The sequence below is a fragment of the Mauremys mutica genome, chromosome 13, assembly GCF_020497125.1.
Source record: "Mauremys mutica isolate MM-2020 ecotype Southern chromosome 13, ASM2049712v1, whole genome shotgun sequence".
Taxonomy (NCBI): Eukaryota; Metazoa; Chordata; order Testudines; family Geoemydidae; genus Mauremys; species Mauremys mutica.
The window spans coordinates 25,791,352-25,811,411 of record NC_059084.1 but is presented as its reverse complement, the minus strand read 5'-3'; the positions used below and the strand labels follow the sequence as shown (position 1 = coordinate 25,811,411).

Genomic DNA, 20,060 nt, shown 5'->3' with positions numbered 1-20,060 from the left:
AGGCAGTGCACAGAGCTGCCTGGCCGTCCGTGAGCCTAGGAGCCATTGCTGGACGTACCACCGTTTCCAGGAGCCACCTGAGGTAAGTGCCGCCTGCACCCCGAACCCCACACTCCAACCCCCTGTCCTAGTCTCAGCCTGGAGCCCTCTCTACACTCCGAAACCCTTGGCCCCACCCACCCAGCCCAGAGCCTGCACTCCATCCCCCTGTCCCAACCCAGTGAAAGTGAGTGAGGGTGGGGGACTGGAGTGAGTGGGGGTGGAGTCTCAGAAAAGGGGCGGGGGAAGGGACTGGCCTTGGGGAAGGGGGTGGGGCATGGGTGTTTGGATTTGTGTGATTAGACAGTTGGCAACCCTATATAAGAACAGTAAACAGCTTGTTCTTAATGGGTTACTCATTCAGAACCCATCATTTGATTGCAGCCTTCAACTACCTGAAAGGGGGTTCCAAAGAGGATGACTCCTCATTCTTTTTGCTGATACAGACTAACATGGCTACCACTCTGAAACCTGTCAACTCTTTGAGCCCGGGCTGCGGCGGCGTGAGGGGCTCCCAGAGTGTGTGAGGAGCTGGGAAGGGAGGGAAGCGCGGCCCGGGATGCAGGGAGGGAGGAGGGGTCCTGCTGCTGCCACCGCTGCTGCTCTGAGTCTCCCCAGGGCGGCGCGACATTTCCCTGCCCGAGTAGGCTGTGCAGGGCGCTGCCAGGCTGGGCTTGGGGTGTGGATCCCGGCTCATGCGCTGATGGGGCGAGTGGCTGGGCAGCCTGAGCTGCCAGGGATCTGCTGCAGCCCCCGGATCCAGCCCGCCGCGCACCTCCCCGGCCTCAGCCCTGCGCTGCTTGCCCCGGGCCCCCACAGCGCCAGGGGTGGGGAGAGGCAGAGCCCGGCTCTGAGCGGGGCAGCGGGGGATACTGCCCCGCCGGGGGACCCCTGCGGCTCGGGCACCTGGGGGTCAGTGTCCGTCCTCTCGGCTCTGCCTGCACGGGGCTGGGAAGCAGCTGTCAGCACCTGCCCCTCTCAGCCCTTGCACCCCCTATCCCACTCACAGCCTCTTCACTTGTACCTCCCCCCATCGCTCCTTCGCCGCACCCCTTCCCCTTGTACCCTCCCTTCACCCGCACCTCTCCCCTTGTACCCTCCCCCAGCCCTCTCCTCCCGCACCTCCCCCTTTCCCTGCACATCTTCTGATACCCTCTCACCTCCTCCACCCTCCTCCGCGAGTACATCACACCCTGCTTCTCTGCCAGTGTAGAGCCCTCAAGCACCCCCACACCCGCTCCTCTGCCTGAACCCTCTTTACTAGATCCCCATCCCTTTCCGGGTACAAGGTTTGAGGGTAAGTCCCTATGCCTTCTATGTGCATTTGGAGCACTAAAGATGGGGTTGTGGGGGGCGAGATTTATACTAAAGTGAAATAAAAATAGGAGAAACGGGTTGATCCCCACTGCAAGTGTAAACGGGGATTGCTGTGGTGAACGAGGAGGTCACGTTTGCGGGGTGGGGGAACAGGGCCGGTGCAACCACTTAGGCAAACTAGGCGGCTAGTGGTTGAGGGCACCTAAAAGTCCGCTCAGGCGAGGAGGTGAAGTGGAGGTGAGCTGGGGAGGGGAGGGCCGCCTGCAGTAACGGGGGGGGGGCACACAGGGGAACCGCTCCCCACCCCAGATCACCTCCACTCTGCCTCCTCCGCTGAGCACACAGCCCAGCTCTAAGTCTCCTCCAATTGGTGCTGCAAGCCTGGGAGGGGAGGAGAATTAGAGCGGCACCAGCGTGCTCAGTGGAGGAGAGCTGGGGCGGGCTCCCCGGGTGAGGTTAGCTGCTGCGGAGGGGGGTGGCGTTAGCTTCCGTGGGCGGGGGGGGGAGCGCCTTGGGCCGGGTCAGCTGCCATGGAGGAGGGGCTTGCGGGGTGGGGGTAGCTGCTGCGAGGGGGGGCTCCCTGGGTGAGGGGGTAGGTTAGTTGCCTTGGGGGGGCTCCTCGGGTGGGAGGGGTGGGTGGGTGTGTTTAGCTGCCACGCGGGGGCGGGGAGTGGGTTAGCTGGGTGGGGGGGATGGCGCAAGGTGGAAGTTTTGCCTAGGGCACGAAACTTCCTTGCACCAGCCCTGGGGGGGAGCCCAGGGCTTGGGCAGCAGGGGGTGCAGGTGGAGGGGGAAGAGAGAGCCCAGGGGTGGGGCGGCAGGGGATGTGGGTGGGAGAGGGCACTGGTGGGGAGGGGAGAGCCCAGGGCTGGGGTAGGGAGCAGCCAAAAATGTTTTGTTTGGGGCGGCAAAAAACCTAGAGCTGGCCCTGCTTAGAAAGTTGGCAACCCTAGCCTGGTTCTATAATAGCGAAGGGAGCGGGCACTGTAATTATGTGGGGAAAGGTGCAGGGCAAGAGGTGGTTGCAGCAGGCAGGTCCCTGAAAAGAAAGTGCCAGGTGCCTGGCTGCAGCAAAATGGTGGATTCTACAGCAAAAATGCTGAATTCTGTGGTATCTTTGGAAAACTGCCAAATTCAGTGGCTGCAAAAGGATGGAGTCTGTAGAGCTCGTTGCTGTGAGATGACTAGGGCGGTTCACACCTCTCAGAACCTTTCTTTTGGGCTCTTTGCAGACTCAGGCTGGCATCAGTGTCCAATATTTGAGATTATCTTTGCAAACATAAGGGCTAGAAACTTTTTTTTTTTTTTTAAGACAAGCTGCGATTCTGTAGCTCAACACTGCATGAAGGGGCAAATGCTGCGGCAAATTTCATGATTACAGAATACATGAAGCTCTGGTTTTAGTACTTTGCATTTGACTATACTGAATGTCTCAACTGCCATGTTGTTGTCTTGCCTAGTTTCTCTATGTCCATCAGCTGGACCTCATGCACCATAATTCTGACCACACATGCTTAATCTAAATACTTTTTTTAAATCAAATTTTGAGTCAGTTGTGCAACTAGGTGAACGTTGTAAACAAATGTCTTCTACGTACCCTGTTCTGTCCAGGTAACTTACCAAACGTGTTGCCTATTATCTTTGATTCCTACCTAGGATGTGATGGGTGCTCATTTATAATTGGTTAGGAAACCTGGTTGCTAATTATTGTAGAGTATTCCAGTCCTCAAAACTCGGTACCCCTCCTCTTTAATGAGTCTCTGTAGCTTCAACTGTGCATCAGGCAGTGGCTTCGTAGATACTGTTATATTACATTTTGCAGCTAGCGCTGCTCTTAATATACAGCAGAGATTACATAATGCATGTAAATGGTCATGATTTATTTTAATTGAATTTTCACTCCATAAAACAATGTTGAACAGACTGGAGTCTCGGTGTTTCAACTGAATGTGGAGACAAGATAGAAGAAAACAATTTAGTACAAGCCTCATGCATATGCTCTATCGTTCATAACCAGATAAATGGCTGGAGATTATGGCCTGTTCATTTGGTTTTCACACATTGTTGGCAATGTTACTGCTGTGCATAGTGAAGAATTTCTTTAATGCAGTATTCAGTAACTTGGGGCTTGGCTACACTTACAAGTTGCAGCGCTGGGAGTTACAGCGCTGGTCATGCAGCTGTGTAGGGCCAGCGCTGGAGTGTGGCCACACTGACAGCTACCAGTACTGCAGTGTGGCCACACTTGCAGCACTTTCCAGCGCTGTATTGAGAGGTGCATTGTGGGCAGCTATCCCACAGAGCACCTCGTCCCGTTTTGGCGCCGTTTTGGCGCTGAGTATTGTGGGAAGGGGAAGGAAGTGTGTGGGTCATTCCACTTCCTGTTCCAACGCCCCGTGGTGCATCGCTTCACATCCCAGCATTCTGTCTTTCCGGCAACGTTTGGCGCCATTGTGAGTGTCTTTCTGCTCTGTGTGTGAATCGCGATTTCTGTGGGAAATGGAGCCCGAGCTGCTGAGGACTGTGCCGATGAGTGTCGCCAGCACAACACGTTTGGCAGTCGAGCTATTCCTTCAGCTCCAAAGTGACAGTGAGGAGTCTGACGATGATATCGATATGGATTTGCCTGCCGCGTGTGACACTACAGTGCTTGTGGCATTCACGGAAATGCTCAGCACTGTTGAACGCCGCTTTGGGCTCGGGAAACAAGCACTGACTGGTGGGATCACATCGTCATGGAAGTCTGGGATGACGAGCAGTGGCTACAGAACTTCGTATGAGAAAAGCCACTTTCATGGGACTGTGTGCTGAGCTCGCCCCCACTCTGCGGCGCAAGGACACAAGATTGAGAGCTGCCCTGACGGTGGAAAAGCAGGTGGCTATTGCAATCTGGAAGCTGGCAACTCCAGACAGCTACCGGTCGGTCGGGAACCAGTTTGGAGTGGGAAAGTCGACCGTTGGAATCGTGTTGATGCAAGTTTGCAAGGCAATTAATCGCATCCTGCTAAGAAAGACCGTGACTCTGGGGAACGTGCAGGACATTGTGGATGGCTTTGCACAAATGGGTTTCCCTAACTGTGGAGGGGCGATAGATGGGACGCATATTCCTATTCTGCCCCCCCCTCCCCACCTGGCATCAGAGTACGTTAATCGTAAGGGGTATTTCTCTATGGTTCTCCAGGCGCTTGTGGATCACCGTGGGCGTTTCATTGACATTTACACAAGCTGGCATGCAAAGGTGCATGATGCACGCATCTTTCGGAACAGTGGCCTGTTCAGGAAGATGCAGGCAGGGACTTTTTTCCCAGACAGGAAGATCACAGTAGGGGACATCGAAATGCCCATTGTGATCCTTGGAGACCCCGCTTACCCGTTACTGCCTTGGCTCATGAAACCCTATACAGGGAAGCTTGACAGGAGCAAGGACCGGTTCAACTACAGGCTGAGCCGGTGCCGAATGACTGTGGAGTGTGCTTTTGGGCGTTTAAAAGCCCGCTGGTGGTCCTTGTATGGGAAGCTAGACTTGGGGGAAAGCAGCATCCCCGCGGTTATATGCGCTTGCTGTACCCTCCATAATATTTGTGAAGGGAAGGGTGAAACATTCAGTCAGGCATGGACCACCGAGGTTCAAGTCCTGGAGGCTGAATATGCACAGCCAGAGAGCAGGGCTAATAGAGAGGCCCAGCACAGGGCTTCAAGGATTAGGGATGCCTTGAGGGAAGAATTTGAGGCTGAAAGCCAACAGTAATGTTGGCTGCCTTGCATGGGAGTGAAGTGCACTGTTTACACTGTTATTCTATTATCCCTAAAATGATTTGCAGTGCCTGTTTCTTTACTGGGCTAAGGTATCTTTCACTATCTGCTATAATAAAGACTGTTTTCAAAGCCAAGAATTGTTTTATTGAAAAGAAAAAAACTTCCTTGACAGACAGACAGACACACACAACATTTCATGAACACAAGAGGGCAGGGGTGTGGGTTGGTGAACTGCACAGTCACAAGTTTGCATACGTCCTGTCTGGAGTGCTGTGCAATGAATCCTGCACTTCAGGGTGCATAAACTGCATGGTGACGGGGGTTGAGTGCAGAGGGTAAGGGTTGTAGTTATCAGGGCTGGTTGGTGAACGTACAGGTGTTGGAGGCAGCTGGTGGTGGTAAGAACCTGGATGCTGGGGAAGGGGGGTTTGAACTGACATTGGTGCACAAGGCAAAAAGCTTTGGGACGGGGGGGTGGGGGAGTAGCACGGTAGTGCTCTGCTTGCATGGCAACGAGTGACTCGATAGAGTCCGCTTGGCGTGACAGGATGCTTAGCAGCTTCTCTGTGCTTTTCCTCTTGGCCACTGCATTTCTCTGCCAGGTCCTGCTTTCCCTCTGGCGTATCCTGCTCTCCTTTTCTCTCCACTCCTGCAAGTTTTTACTCTCTCTAGCAGAGTGAGCAATAACAGTTCTCAGCATGTCTTCCTTGCTCTTTCGGGGATTTTTTCTCAAATTCTGCAGCTTCTGTGCTGTGGTACATCTGGTCAGTCCAGCAGTCAAGGTCACTTTAGAAAAAAAGAATTGACAACATTTAACAGGGAAGCATTGTGTTCATTATCTCCAGACTGAAATTCCCACACACTGAAGGAGTTCTTTAGTCCTCACTTTAGCATTCTTTTACCACACACATAACACAGCAGAAGCCACAAAATGGTGAGTGAGGGGTGCTTATAGAGGGAGAAGTGGGGCTTGAGTGATAGAGGGGTGCTGGTTGCTTTGGGTAAGCTTCAGTGATAGAGGGTTTGAGTGAAGATGCAGCTGCAGGGGTGATCTTCACTATCTCCCTATCTCTATCACTCGCTTCACTAAAGAGTCTCCCAACATTTTTCACAGGAGTTAATCCTGGAAGATATCTCCCTGCTGCGGGTCACTAGGGAACAGCGGGAGGCTCTTCTACAGCAATGTGGATTCCGCCCTGAACCCTATGCGGGTTGTCTGTGTTCAGCAATGGTCCCCCCACCCCTTGCGGCACAGTGGCGCGGACGCGTTAGCCTGACTGGGACAAGGACAACAGTGGCTCTCCCTATAAACCTGCGCAGGCATATTGCCCACGCTCTGGCTGAAACTTTTGCTGAGATTACTGCAGACGATTACCGCGACGTGATAGACCACATCAATGGGCTATTCCACATCTAGGCTGGCATGCATGCAGCCCTAACCCCCCTTCCTCTCCAGAAACATTTCCACCCAGAAAATAAAAGCCGCTTACCGGTAACCCGCTGCTCTGCTTGTCCTTCTGCAACTGCTGGCTGCTGCGATTGGGTACTTTCCTCCTGGCTTGAGAAGAGCTCCTGGCTGCATGCCTCCAGGGACTCTGGGGTGTCTTCCCCCATCCCAGGAGCTTCACTCGCGTTTTCCTCCCCCCCCCGCCGCTGCCTCCGCCTCCTCCTCCTCCTCCTGTCCCCCACCCGGCTCAGAAGTGTCCATCGTGGTCCTGGGATTGGCAGTGGGGTCACCCCCAAGTATCGCGTCCATCTCCCTGTAAAAACGGCAGGTCGTGGGGGCAGCTCCGGATCGGTGATTACCCTTGCGGGCTTTGTAATAGGCACTCCGCAGCTCTTTCACTTTCACCCTGCATTGTAGTGCGTCCCGATCATGGCCCCTATCCAGCATGGACCTTGATACCTGCTCAAAGATATCGTAATTCCTACGGCTGGAGCACAGCTGGGACTGCACAGCTTCCTCCCCGCAAACACTAATGAGGTCCTGCAATTCGCCAGTGCTCCATGCTGGGGCTCGTTTGCCGCGTGGAGGCATGGTCACCTGTAAAGATTAACTGATTGCACTCCACACCTGGCTGCAGCAAACAGGAAGGAGATTTTTAAAATTCCCGGGGCATTTAAAGGGCGGGTCACCTGAGGCAAGAGCAGTAGAGTGCAAACTGATGAGCAGAGTGGCTGAACAGGAATTCTGGGATAACTCCTTATTCCCTGGAGGACAATTAAAGCGCTGGTGAGTGTCCACACCTGCTGAGCAGCGCTGGATCACCAGCGCTGCACTCCTTATACCCCAACCCTGATGGGTTTTCAGCCAGCGCTGCAACCAGGGAGTTGCAGCGCTGGTTGTGCCCTGCAAGTGTGGACGGGGTGTAATTGCAGCGCTGGAAAGCCTCCACCAGCGCTGCAACTTGTAAGTGTAGCCAAGCCCTTGGTTGGTCTTCGGTCTTGCATCTGTTTTAAAAAAACACCCAGTAGCTCTGCTGCAGAACTAAGGGCCCAGTCTGACAAGGTGATACACACTTCCTGTGAGGTGCTAAGCACCAGCAAATTGCAGTGAAATCAGTAGGGTCCCACCCTGCAAAGTGTTGAATGCTGTTAGTGTACATGGAGGAACAGTTTTCAAATTGTAATCAGCTGAGATCTGGCTCGTCACATGGTGGAGCCCTGCTTGTAGTGACTAGACCAGATGGTGCAACCTTTGCTCTTTCAAGTCCTATTGACTTCAAGGAGCAGGGCCAGCTCCAGGCACCAGCCGAGCTTGTGCTTGGGGCGGCAGATTCTAAGGGGCGGCATTCCGTCCAATCTTAGGGCAGCACAGATGCCTTTTTTTTGTTGTTGTTTTGCCTCCAGGTCCAGCTGCCCTGCACCCAGGGTTTTGGGTTTTTTTGCTTTGCCTCCGGGTCCGGCCGCCCTGCACCCTGGGTTTTTTTGGTTTTGTTTTTGTTTTTGCTTTGCCTCTGGGTCTGGCCGCCCTGTGCCCTGTTTTTTGTTTTTTTTGTTTTTGGGGTTTTTTTTTGCTTGGTGCAGCAAAAAAGTCAGAGCCGGCCCTGTCAAGGAGATTAATCATGTGAGTAAGGGTTGCTGGACTGACCCCATCGCTTGGCTTGATGGCTCAAACCCTACTTTCCAAAAGCCATTTCTTATTGGTTCTGGTGTGTTTGTCCCATGCTGATTCCGATCGGTAGCATATGCTGATCAGTAGCGCAGGTTGGAAATAGTTTCCTTGGCACAGATCCTCAAAGGGATTTTGGTGCCTAACTCCCACTGATTTCAATGGGAGTTAGGTGCCTAAATCTCTTTGAAGATCCAGGCCTCTGTGTTCAAAGGTAGGAAAGACTGTTCAGTGCAGGTAAAGAACATCACAGGTTATGGGAGTGACACTTCATTTCCTGGCTTTGATGATGATAGTTCTTTCACAAGGGCTGTTTCCTGTGAAAAGTTAGCAGCGGCTGCAAAAGGAGGAAGATAAAGATGAAAATAGGTATTGTAGCCCCAGTGCTTGACACTGGCTGAAAAGTGGTTAATGCAGCTTGGGTGGGGGCGCAAAGCTGGGATTTACCTTTGTACTCCCCTGCACCTACAGTTGGTCTGTGCTAGGCTAGTCCCTGGGCATAAATTGCTGCTCTAATTTGTACCAGCTACAAGAGCCACAAGTGGCCGTAATGGCAGCCTGAGATTGCTGAGGTGCATGGAAGACCTACGCTGGGCCTACACTAGCAAGTCACTCCTAGCACGGACACAGCTTGTATCAGCAAAACTGCACTTTTGCCAGTATAGCTGTGGGCTTCTGCGGCCCCAACTATGTTGGTTAGGGATCACACCACCTCACACCCCTGTCCGGCATAGCTTTGCTGATAGACGTTTCTATTGTAAACCTGGCCTTACTCTCTCCTCCTCTCGTCTGCTTTAAGGAGGTGGCGTACAAGGCCCAAAGGCCTAATCTACACTCAAGTTTTAACAGCATAGCTAGATCAGTGAGGGGTGTGATTTTTTTTTTTTAAACTGGAATAGCTCTACCAGTTAAAGTCCCAGTCTAGATGCAGTTATCTGCTTATAGTGGTGTAGAAAAATACAGCAGTTCCTTGCACCAGCATAAATACTAGTGGCATAAGCAGTTTACAGACAAAACTGCATCCAAACCAGAAGGTTCGCCCATATATAAACAAAGCCTACATTGGTTCTAGGTCACCCAAGGATCCTCCTATACTAGCTAGTAGGAATAGCTGGACCCCTCCCTCCCTCCCTTTTCAGGAAGGCTGAAGGCTATTGGAATTTAGAGATGCAGAAATCACTAGAAACGTTATACTGTTGTATTAGCAGGAGAACCTCATTTATCTGAACCTCTCTTATGCAAAAGCACCCACTATAGGAAGCTGGATTGTTGTCTCCTGGCATGCCTGAATAAATATCAGGGCTCCTGATTTATTTGGATGGAGTTATACAGAATTACTGTCCCAATGCCACAACCAGATCTGCATGGGTGGACTTTGGGACACTGAAAGGGACTGATTGCAGAGATTTGACTGCAGGATCAGGGACCAAATCAATAAGCAAGAAAGCTAACTCCTTCCTAATTGAAAGAAGAAAACTCCATACAAAAAGGAACTTGCCTGTGTCTGCAGGGCATACAGTTATTTAGTTTGCTTGGTCAAATTCTTTACGACTAGTTTGCTTTTCTGTGTTAAGGTTAAATGAACCTCCAAGTTGAAATCCTATATCAGGGGGTGGGGTGGAGGGGTCTTTACTTGTATTTTTAACATCACCTTAGGTTTAGTCAAACTGAATTCAAAAAGTCAAATTTACTTTTCACTACTTAAGATTTTTTTTTTAATATATATATTTTATCTTGGACAATGAAAATCAGTTGTCAGTTTCTTCCGTTTATAATCAATTTCAGTTAATCCAATATAAACACTAGAAGAGATAATTTGTTTTAAAACAGCTGTTCCTTTGGAATTTTTTTCTATTAATGGTAACATTTCTACTATTTTAGGTTTTGCCAGCTTTGAGAAGGGTCCGTTTTAAAAAAGATTGGGATGTTTAATGGAATTGCTTTAGTGAAAATATTGTTATTCTTTAATACTATACACACACAAATGCAGAGTTCTTGCTTAAGATTGTTTGTAAACAATGATACATTAAAGCAGCATAACATTGCCTTTGCTACAGCATATGCTTACAAGGAAAATTAAATATCTTAATTTTTCAGGAAGTAGCATATTTTCCTTTTTAGTCACATTATGCTCTTTAAAATGTTCAAACAGAAGTAGTTGTAAACTTACCAGGCAAAATAAAAGCATAACAGATTGATTTGTTCATAAATTGTAGAGACACGAGGCAGGTGAGATAATATCTACTCCTGAGGGTATTCTGCACCAAAAAAAATGAAAATTCTGCACACGATATTTTAAAATTCTGCATATTTTATTTGTCAATATTTTATTTGATCAACCTGCAGGCCCTCTCCTCCCCCAGACATGGGCTCGCTGGTGAGGCTGCACCGGACCCTGACACAGCATAATGGTCAGGCCTTGTCTGAATGGCAAGATGTGCTGGAAAGCCTAGGGGGACCCTCTGTGGTTCCATGGGGAGTGCAGGGTGATGGTCTAGGTGCAGGGGTGATGGTCTGAATGCAGGGGGGAAGGGCTCAGTGGGGGATCTGGGTGCAGAGTGTGTGGCTTCGTGGGGAGTCTGGGTATGGGGGGGTCTGGATGTATGGGAGTTGGGCAGATGGGGGAGCAGCTCCGCATACCTTGACCCCTCCCCCCGCAGCTGGGGAGTGATGCAGCCAGGGGAAGTTTCTGGGGGTGGGTCTGACCTGGCCCTGGCCCTGGCCACTCCTTGCTGGGGAGCTCCTTGCCAGTGCTGCTGGGGAAGAGCACATGACCACTCTTGTGGCTTCCCTTTGCTTCCCTGTCAGAAGTCGTTTTTCTGCCAGGAAACAAAGAAATCTGCGGGGGACATGAATTCTGTGCACATGCAGTGATGCAGAATTCCCCCAGGAGTAAATATATCTGTTATACTGAACCACTAAAAGATATTACCTCGTCTCGCTAATATCCTGCAACCAACTCGGCTATAACACTGCAAACATAAATTATAGAGACAGCTATGAAGAGTACAAATATCTGACCAGATCCACAACCCTAGTTCATGTCTGGTTTTATCAAGCTCAGAAGTTCTCAAACGTGCTCAGTCAGGACTGCATTGCAATAGATTGTCTCATGGACACTTCCTCTCCCCTCCCCTTCAGAATCACATACATTCCTGTGCTGACTACAGCAATTACTTAAGTGAAAAAGCAATCTTCTTCTCATGGCCTGATGCCAACCCCCCTCCTTTTTCAACTGGTGTTGGTACTAGCTACGATGAAGTTGTGTGTGTGTGTGGGGGGGGGGGCAAGTAATACCATTATGAATGTATTTGGGCTTGAATTTTCAAAGGTGAGGCAGGGAGTCAGGTACCCAATTCTCATTGGCACCTTGCTTCTTGGTGATCTCCAGTACAAATGTACTTTAGCTATTCCTACAGAAGAAGCAACGTCAGCTTTCCATAGAATGCAGCTTGGGCACCATTGATCTTCCTGGTCTGTCTTAATAAATAATACAGTGTGGATGACTGGTAAATTGTTCATGTAGCCTCTTTACTATCATATTATTGACTGGAAATGACCTTACTGCCAACTTCAAAGTAGCCATCTACAGTATTTATAGAAGTGCCAGTCACTGTAGTATCTAGGCACTGATTAATAACAATACTTCTCTTGTGCTTTCCATCTGGTGAGCTGAAAGCACCCAGTAGCTATTAGTGAATTAAAGCCACACCATCAGAAAAAGTACCTACTATTGTTACAAGAAGCCTCAAGGTAACTAGAACAGAAAGAGATTAGAGACAGAATTATTTCACACATCCCCGCCTCCATAGTTTATATATTCTTGCATTTGACACACTTGATATATAGTCAGTATTACTATCTTGTTGAGGGTCAGTTGCACTTTCTGTAAGCGAGGAGGCCAGTCCTCACTTACAGACAGCCCCCACAACCTGATGCAAATACTCACCAGCAACTACATACCACACAACAAAAAGACTAAACCAGGAACCACTCCCTGCAAAAAACCGCACTGCCAACTCTGTCCGCATATCTATCCAAGGGACACCATCATAGGACCCAACCACATCAGTCACACCATCAGGGGCTCATTCACCTGCACATCTACCAATGTGAAATTTGCCATCATGTGCCAGCAATGCCCCTCTGCCATGTACATTGGCCAAACCGGATAGCCTCTACACAAAAGAATAAATGGACACAAATCAGACATTAAGAATTGTAACATTCAAAAACCAGTAGGAGAGCACTTCAATCTCCCTGAATACACAATAACAGACTTAAAAGTGGCAATTCTTGAACAAAAAAATTTCAAAAACAGACCCCAATGAGAAACTGCAGAACTGGAATTAATTTGCAAAGTGGACACCATCAAATTAGGCCTAAATAATGACTCGGAATGGCTGGGTCACTACAAAAAGTAATTTTCCCTCTGCTGATACTCACACCTTTTTGTCAACTGTTTGAAATGGGCTACCTTGATTGCATTGGCCTCCTTAGCACTACAAAAGTAATTTTCCCTCCCTTGGTATTCACCCCCTCTTGTCAATTGTTGAGAATAGGCCACATCCACCTTAATTTTGGCTCATTAGCACTGACCCCCCCCCACTTGGTAAGACAACTCCCATCTTTTCATGTGCTATAATATATATTCTGCTTACTGTATTTTTCACTCCATGCATCTGATGAAGGGGGTTTTAGTCCATGAAAGTGTTAGGTAAAAAGCAAGTCCTTACTCACCTCTCCAGCACCCGAGTTCGTGCGGAGTTGGTATGGGGCTCACAATCTGTCAGAGACCAGACACCAATTCGTTGATCAACGGGCTCACACTATCCTTAGCTTAAAAGGCTTCGGAGTAAGTGTGGCAAGTTTATTAGGGGTGAGCATCTATATTTATACACAGAAGTAAACAAAGTGATTAACAGATCATAATGGTCATGCATAATCAAACAAGATTCTACAGGATAAAACAGGTTAAAATGTAAATTTAAAAAGACAAAAGGGGAGATGGCTACTTAAGGGGAGGGGGGGTGTCATGAGTAGTTCGCAGGTCAGAGCTTTGATTAAAAGTTTCAGACAGAGACATCAAGTCTGGGTTAAGTTTAAGCTCATCAAAAGTTCAGACTCAACAAAAGCTTATGCCCAAATAAATGTGTTAGTCTCTAAGGTGCCACGAGGACTCCTCATTGTTTTTGCTGATACAGACTAACATGGCTACCACTCTGAGATGGGAAGGTAGAACTTTTTAAAATTGGAAAAGAAACTTTCCCTTTGTCTGTGGCTCTTGGGGCTGAAGAGACAGGGTTGCAGGAATGCTGGGTAAAGTTTGAACCAGATATGAAAATTATCAGATCGTATCTAGAATTACTTTTAACAACCTAAAGGTATAAGTAGATCAGAATGTTTAGCTAGATGCGATCAGGTTTATTTCTGTTTATTTTTTAAGGCTTGTGGATCTCTTCTGTGCTAACCCCAGATGCTTTTGTTTGCTTGTAACCTTTAAGCTGAACCCCCAAGAAAGCTATTTTGGGTGCTTGATTTTTGGAATTGCTCTTTTAAAATCTAGCAAAAGCCTAAATTCCAGGTGTATTTTCTACTTGTTCTTAATAAAATTTTCCTTTCTTAAGAACAGGGTTGGATTTTTGGTGTCCTAAAAGGTTTGTGACTGTTTGATTAGCTGGTAGCCACAGCTAATTTCCTTTGTTTTTTTCCCTCAGCTCTTCCCTGGAGGGGTGTGAAAGGGCTTGAGGGCACCCTACAGGGAGGAATTCTCAAGTGCTCCTTCCTGAGTTCAAAGGGGTTTTTTTGCATGGGAGTGGTGGCAGCGTTTACCAAACCAAGGTCAGAGAGAAGCTGCAACCTTTGGAGTTTAATACAAGCCTGGAGGGGCAAGTATTAATTTTTAAAATCCTTACAGGCCCCCACTTCCTGCACTTGGAGTAACAGCATGGGGATTCCGCCTTGACGGGGTGGGGGATATAGATAGGGGATGTAGAGGCCTGGGGCGGTGTGGAGGAGGGAAGGAGAGGCTGGGGGATTTGGAAGGGGGAAGTAGAGCCTGTGGTCGAGCAGGGGGAAGCCTTGTGGGGGGAGTAAGGGCCAGTGGTACAGCAGGGGAGCTCTGGGACCCAGCTAGAGTGACCAGACAGCAAGTGTGAAACTTCAGGACAGGGGGTGGGGGGTAATAGGCGCCAATATAAGAAAAAGACCCAAAAACCGGGACACCTGGTCCCTAGAGCGGACGAGGGAGGCACTAGCGAGAACTAGCGGCCGCTGGCCCAGGGGGGAGGAGGAGTAGAGCGGAGCGGGGGATGAGTAGGGGCGGGGTTACTGCAGGGGAGGCGTGTCGGCCAAACGCGCTGGGCACCTCCCCTTTAAGGGCTGGGTGTGACGTCACCGCCGCTCGCTCCGGCCAGGCAGTTGCTCCCGGAGCCTGGGTGCCAGGCGGCTGCAGCGGAGCCCCCTTCTCCGAGCGCCCCGCGCCCCGCCCGGGGCTGTCGGGCCCCCGCCCCGCCCGGCCGCGATGCCGTCGGACCGGCCCTTCAAGCAGCGGCGGAGCTTCGGTGAGTCGCCGGGCCGGGCCGGGCGCGCGTTGGGGGGGCGCTGCCCGCCCAGGTAGGGCCCGAGCCCCGCCCGGGGCCCCTCGGGCGGAGCCGCAGCCGGAGCAGGGGGCTGCTGAGGGGACACGGCCCCAGCTCGCCCGGGGGGTGACCCGCGCCAGGGCCGCTGGAACAGGTTGGGGGGGGGCGGAGGGGGGCTGAGAGCCAGTGACCCAAACTGGGCCCCCTGTGTAGGCTGGAAACAGCTTCAGCCCCCCCGGCTCCAGCACCTGTGCCGCGCGCTGCAGCAGGCGGCGCCCCCCGCCCCTGCTAGTCGGGCCTGGGGCGAGATTCCTTCCTGCCCCCCCCCCCTCCCCATGGGGCGATCAGCGGGCCCAGAGCGGGGGCGCAGGAACCGGCCCGCCGGGCTCCCCGGGGTGGGTCTCCCTGTGCGCAGGGACGGAGACGAGACCCTGCTGATGTGCATGGGGTAGAGTCGCTCTACGGTGCAGCCATGGTGCCCCTTCGAAACCTGCACAGAGCTGGTTCTCCATGGGCAGCCGGTCACCTGCCCTAAGGGACCGCTCTGCTGTCGCCCCGGCATCCCAGGCAGCTCTGCTCCACCTTGATTGTTATTAGGAGGCCACCTCGGATAAGCAGCCATTTATTTATATTTCTGTGTTGACTAGTTCCTCCAGTGGTGGCTGAAGATGGGTTTTATTGTGTGTATCCTTTAAGAGCGCTGCGCAGGTGGCCGCCAATGCGTGCAGGGGTTCAGCTCTTGGGGTGCTAGTGGCTCGGCTGCGGCATGGCTGTAGCAAGGTGTGCCTCTTTGCTTTGTTTTTCAAATTGAAGTTCAGTTGTGCAGAGGAGGGGATGAGATAGGAGGAAGGAAGCCAGAGGTAATTAGCAGCTGCAGCCGTGCCCTAGTGGTGATGTAATCCCTGCAACAACCAAAAAAAAATTGTTGATTTGCTCAAGTCACTGCAACGGTGGGGCATAGAGTGCAGGCTCCTAGTGCCAAGCTCATGGAACAAGGAACCTAGAAGGAGCCAATATGTAATGGGTGGCCTCCAAAACATCTTTTCAGGGGAGGGAGTGATGATGCTCTAAGCATTTGCTTTTCCTTCAGTGATAATCTTCCTGTGCCTGCAGGATCAGGGAGAGAAAACATGGTCCCCATTACAGTTTGTCATTATTTAAAGACTCGATGCTTTCCTTGATGTGCACTTAGAAATCAGTATGCAGTGTAGTAAATAATGGGGTTTTTAAACCATAACTATTCCAGGTGTTGCTCCTTTTCAGAGCTCACAAAAATACCCACAGATCTGCAGCAGTCACTCTTGATGGATAATACTGTTCCCACGTCCTTAATACAGCACATGAGTATTGTTAGATGTGCAATAACTTGTTTTTTTTTCTCTGCCACTTCCATTCAGAAAGAGGTTTTATTAAGCAAAGATGACAAGTCCCCAGCGCGTCTGTTTACGAAAGCTTCCTTTCTAATCCCAGAAGGCAATGAGTTCAGGTCTAAGACAAGCTTTCCAAATCATGGAGTCTGTCCTATTCAAAGAGGAAGGGATTGCTGCCTTGGGGTCTGTTGTTTCACTGATGTGGTTGGTGAAATGCGTGAGAAGCAGTAATACATTCTTATGTTCCCTTGCGCACCATGCAATAAGTGTAGGAAACAATCTGTGATTTAAATGAGCATGCTGTAAATGTATTGACAGTAATGGAAGGCATGCTTGGTTTTACATTTGAGTTTAATTTAACTTCATGTAACTTAGTTTCATATTGTTAGAAATAAGTAATAGTCCTGATCTTTTATTTCCATTCTTTTGAGGGAAATACTGATAAGTCAGGCTTACATTTCATCCTGTTTTCTCTACTAGGGGATAAAGAAGTGGCTGATGTCAGATCAGTAATTTTTCTTTTACCTTAAATGTTCTGCTTCGGGGAGGAGAGGGTTAATAATTGCTGTATGTAGAGTTTTCATAAACCTCCATTATGACCTTGTATTTTCCAATTCTGAGGGATAAATGGAATCTAGGAATTTTGTTGATGGGTACTTTAAAATGCAAGTAATAAATACAATGAGAGTATATGAAATGCAGGCTATGGTGAATGTACCAGGCCCCAACCAGCATAGTAAGGCTTGAGAACACTCTGGCCTGGAAAACTTTAGTTTCAAGATGGGCCTGAGTTGTAATTTTCAGCTCCAGCTCTTAACTTACTGCTCATGGGAGTTGTTCTGGCTTGGGTCCCATCAGCAATATATAAACAAGCCTTGGAGGACCAGACTTACAAAAATGTTTTGCAGAAATGCATTTTGGCACAATTATGACAGTTGTGTGCAGAACAGGTATCTGCAAAAACAAATGATAGTTGTGTGGTTGCAGTTACATGCACCTACCTTATGTGTGAATATGGTGGGGGTAATTATATGTGCAAATTAATCACACCCACATTCTTGTATACATTTTTTAAATGTGTGCCACTCTAAATATCTGTTCCAAAAGCGTAAAGGTGGTTCTTCCTTTATGCAGTATCTACATATATATTTTATTTGAACTTAGCTCTTTGTATTTGTACTTTTGAAAAACCTTACTGTGCAAGTCCCAAATTGGGGGCTGGGGCGTGGTTTACCATGAGCAAAAGAGTCCTGTCTTGAAGAAGTGTGTCCTAGTGGATAAGGCACCAGATTGTGACCGAAGACTTGTTTTCTGTATTCAGCTGTACCACCAACTTGTGTGACTTTTTCTTTGGTGCCTCAGTTTCCAAGTTGGCAAAATAGGACTAATACTACTTACTCCTCTTAAATTTCAACACACCTTATAATCAGCCACTTTTCATCGATACATTTAGCCTTTATTACCGGGGTGCCTTTTCCAACCTTTCAACCCTAGTGAGATGAACAAAGCCTTCTCCTTCCTTTTAAAGATCCTGTTGGTACTGATCTTCCTGAAAATATTTTTGAAGTTTAAAGTGTATATTGCTCAAACCATACAGCTGTTTTTTGTAACAATGCACAAAGGCGCTATGATGATGTAGATATTTAATAAGAAGAAAATTAAAATATAGCGCTAGGTAGACTGAAGGAAGGATGGATCAATACAGAAAGCAAGAGAACAATAAAACTACTATAAACATGTAATATTTGACCGGAATGTTATTTATAGGAATCAGTGGAAGCTGATGAAACGATCTGAAACTTCTTTTTCTTAAGCCTTTTTCCATAGGCAGTAATTTGTCATGTGGCAGGTTCACGGAAGTTTCCCATGCTGGAGTGCAATATCCACTGTTTGTTTTTATATTTTTATTATGATAATAGAGGCCTCTGTCAGGAATCTGGTGCTAGGCACTGCATAGGCATGCATGAGGAGACAGCCCCTACCTCATAGTTTACACAATAAATTCTTTCCCCCTTCCCACTCAAACTGCTGCTCTGACTCTCAAATCACCAATCTCTTGGGAACTATAATTTTTTTTTTTTAAATAGCTTGTTATCACAAAAGCCTGTGTTCTTGGACACATGCCTGCTCTTTGTATAATGCAGCTAATCAAAGGTGACTCTAAACAAACAAGAATAGCATGCATGATGTGTGCTTGGTTGGGCTGTTGCTGTGTTTTATACTCTTTCTTTAATTGTATATCAAAAGCTGATAAAGTCCTTCAGAAAAACATGTTGGTTCCTTTAGCAAATGCCTGCTTGTAATGTGTTGGGGGCAGCTGCGTATGCTTCAGAAGCCATGGACAGACCTGCTAACTATAGTTTCCTCAGCCTTTATTAAGCCCCCCCACCCCCCAAAAGGCTCCTTGTGTTTGAAAGAAAACAGGATTAAAATAGCCTAAGAGCGGTAGGGGTGGGGTAGGGAGGTTGGATCAGGCAGCTGCAAGTGCTGCTTGTTTCTGTGTACTTTCCATTTGCCCTTTTGCTCCCTCAGCTGACTGGCTGGCTGAGCACCTTGGGGGAGGAGGAATTGGGTGGCCCACACATCTGCATTGGTTCAGGGCTGGAATTGTCTGTTGGAGAAAGTAAATACAGCATGTTTTCTTCTTGGAATCCTTGCACAACTGGAGCAGGAAGCAATTGTTTACAGTGCAGGGGGAGAGGATGCTATGGAAAACATCTCCACCCAAGCTATATTCCCAGCATGTCTCTCTTCAGAAGACTCAAAGTTGCAGAAGTGTACCAGTCTCAAAAAATGAGGAACACAGTTATAAAAATAGCTGATTACTACACACACACTGTCCTTCTAATCTAGTGCTTTGCATGTGACTTGCTTTTTGTGACATATCGCCCTTGCTTGTTGACACTGGTTGTATGATCCTGGATGCGATCTTGTGGAGTATTCCACTGCCGTTTGGGTCATATACCCATCATTTATTTCTCCTCTTTTTTTAGTGTTCTTAAGACTAAGGTTTATTTTTTCCACAAATTTCCTTTGTGTTCCTAACAGCGTGCCAGACTGTTTTCAACTATAACCCTGGGAGTGATTCTGCATTTCTGGACTGGTGGATTCTGACGGGGAATCCTGAGTGATTGGACAGAGGTTCCCAAAGCCATTTTGGGGTAACCCTGAGAGACTTTTGGAAATGAACAGACATTACATCTCTGCTAACAACTGGACTTACAAATGCTGACTCACCTGTTATATACTTTACCTGCTTTAACCTCTCATATTTCCTTTTTCTTAGCTAATCTTTAGTTTACTAGAGAAATTTGCTGTCAGCATTGTCTTTGGTGTGTGATCTGGAGCATCTGTTGACCTGGGGTGAGTGACCGAACCTTTGGGGTTGGAAGGTGCGGTGATTTTTAGTTTTAGTAACCTTTTATAATGAAGTCCAGTTTGTCTGAATGGCAAGATGTGCTGGAAAGCCTAGGGGGACCCTCTGTGGTTCCATGGTAAGGCTAATGTAGTAATCCAGGAGTGCATGCTTGTTACCGGTTTGACAAAATCTAATTACAGAATATGCCACCAGTTTGGGTGTCTCCCCTGTTTTCTGCCAGCCTGACCTGAGTCTGGCACTCTCAATTCTGAGCCACATAGCAGACAGCATGATAGAGGCAATGGACCAATTTCTGTTGGTGAGAGAGACCAGCTTTCGAGTTTACACGGAACTCTTCTTCGGGTCTGGAAAATGTACTCAGAGTGTCATAGCTATATATAAGGTAGAACAGATTCTTTAGCATAAGTAGTTAAAACATAAAATGTGAAGTGGCCAGTTAACACCTTTCTAGTCATATAGTAGGAGTGGCAGTTCATGGTAGATCAGCTCTTTCCTTTAGACTTTTC

At 48.6% G+C, this 20,060-nt stretch overlaps 1 protein-coding gene across 1 annotated transcript in view; it reads left to right on the top strand.

The window, feature by feature from the left end:
- Positions 1-14,614: 14,614 nt before the first annotated feature.
- Positions 14,615-20,060, top strand: part of MAP1LC3A (microtubule associated protein 1 light chain 3 alpha) — a 37,622-nt gene continuing 32,176 nt past the window's right edge. Inside the window, exon 1 of the mRNA XM_044986023.1 lies at positions 14,615-14,787. Coding sequence (XP_044841958.1) covers positions 14,748-14,787 — 40 coding nt within the window. The 5' untranslated portion in view covers positions 14,615-14,747. The remainder of the gene's footprint in view (positions 14,788-20,060) is intronic.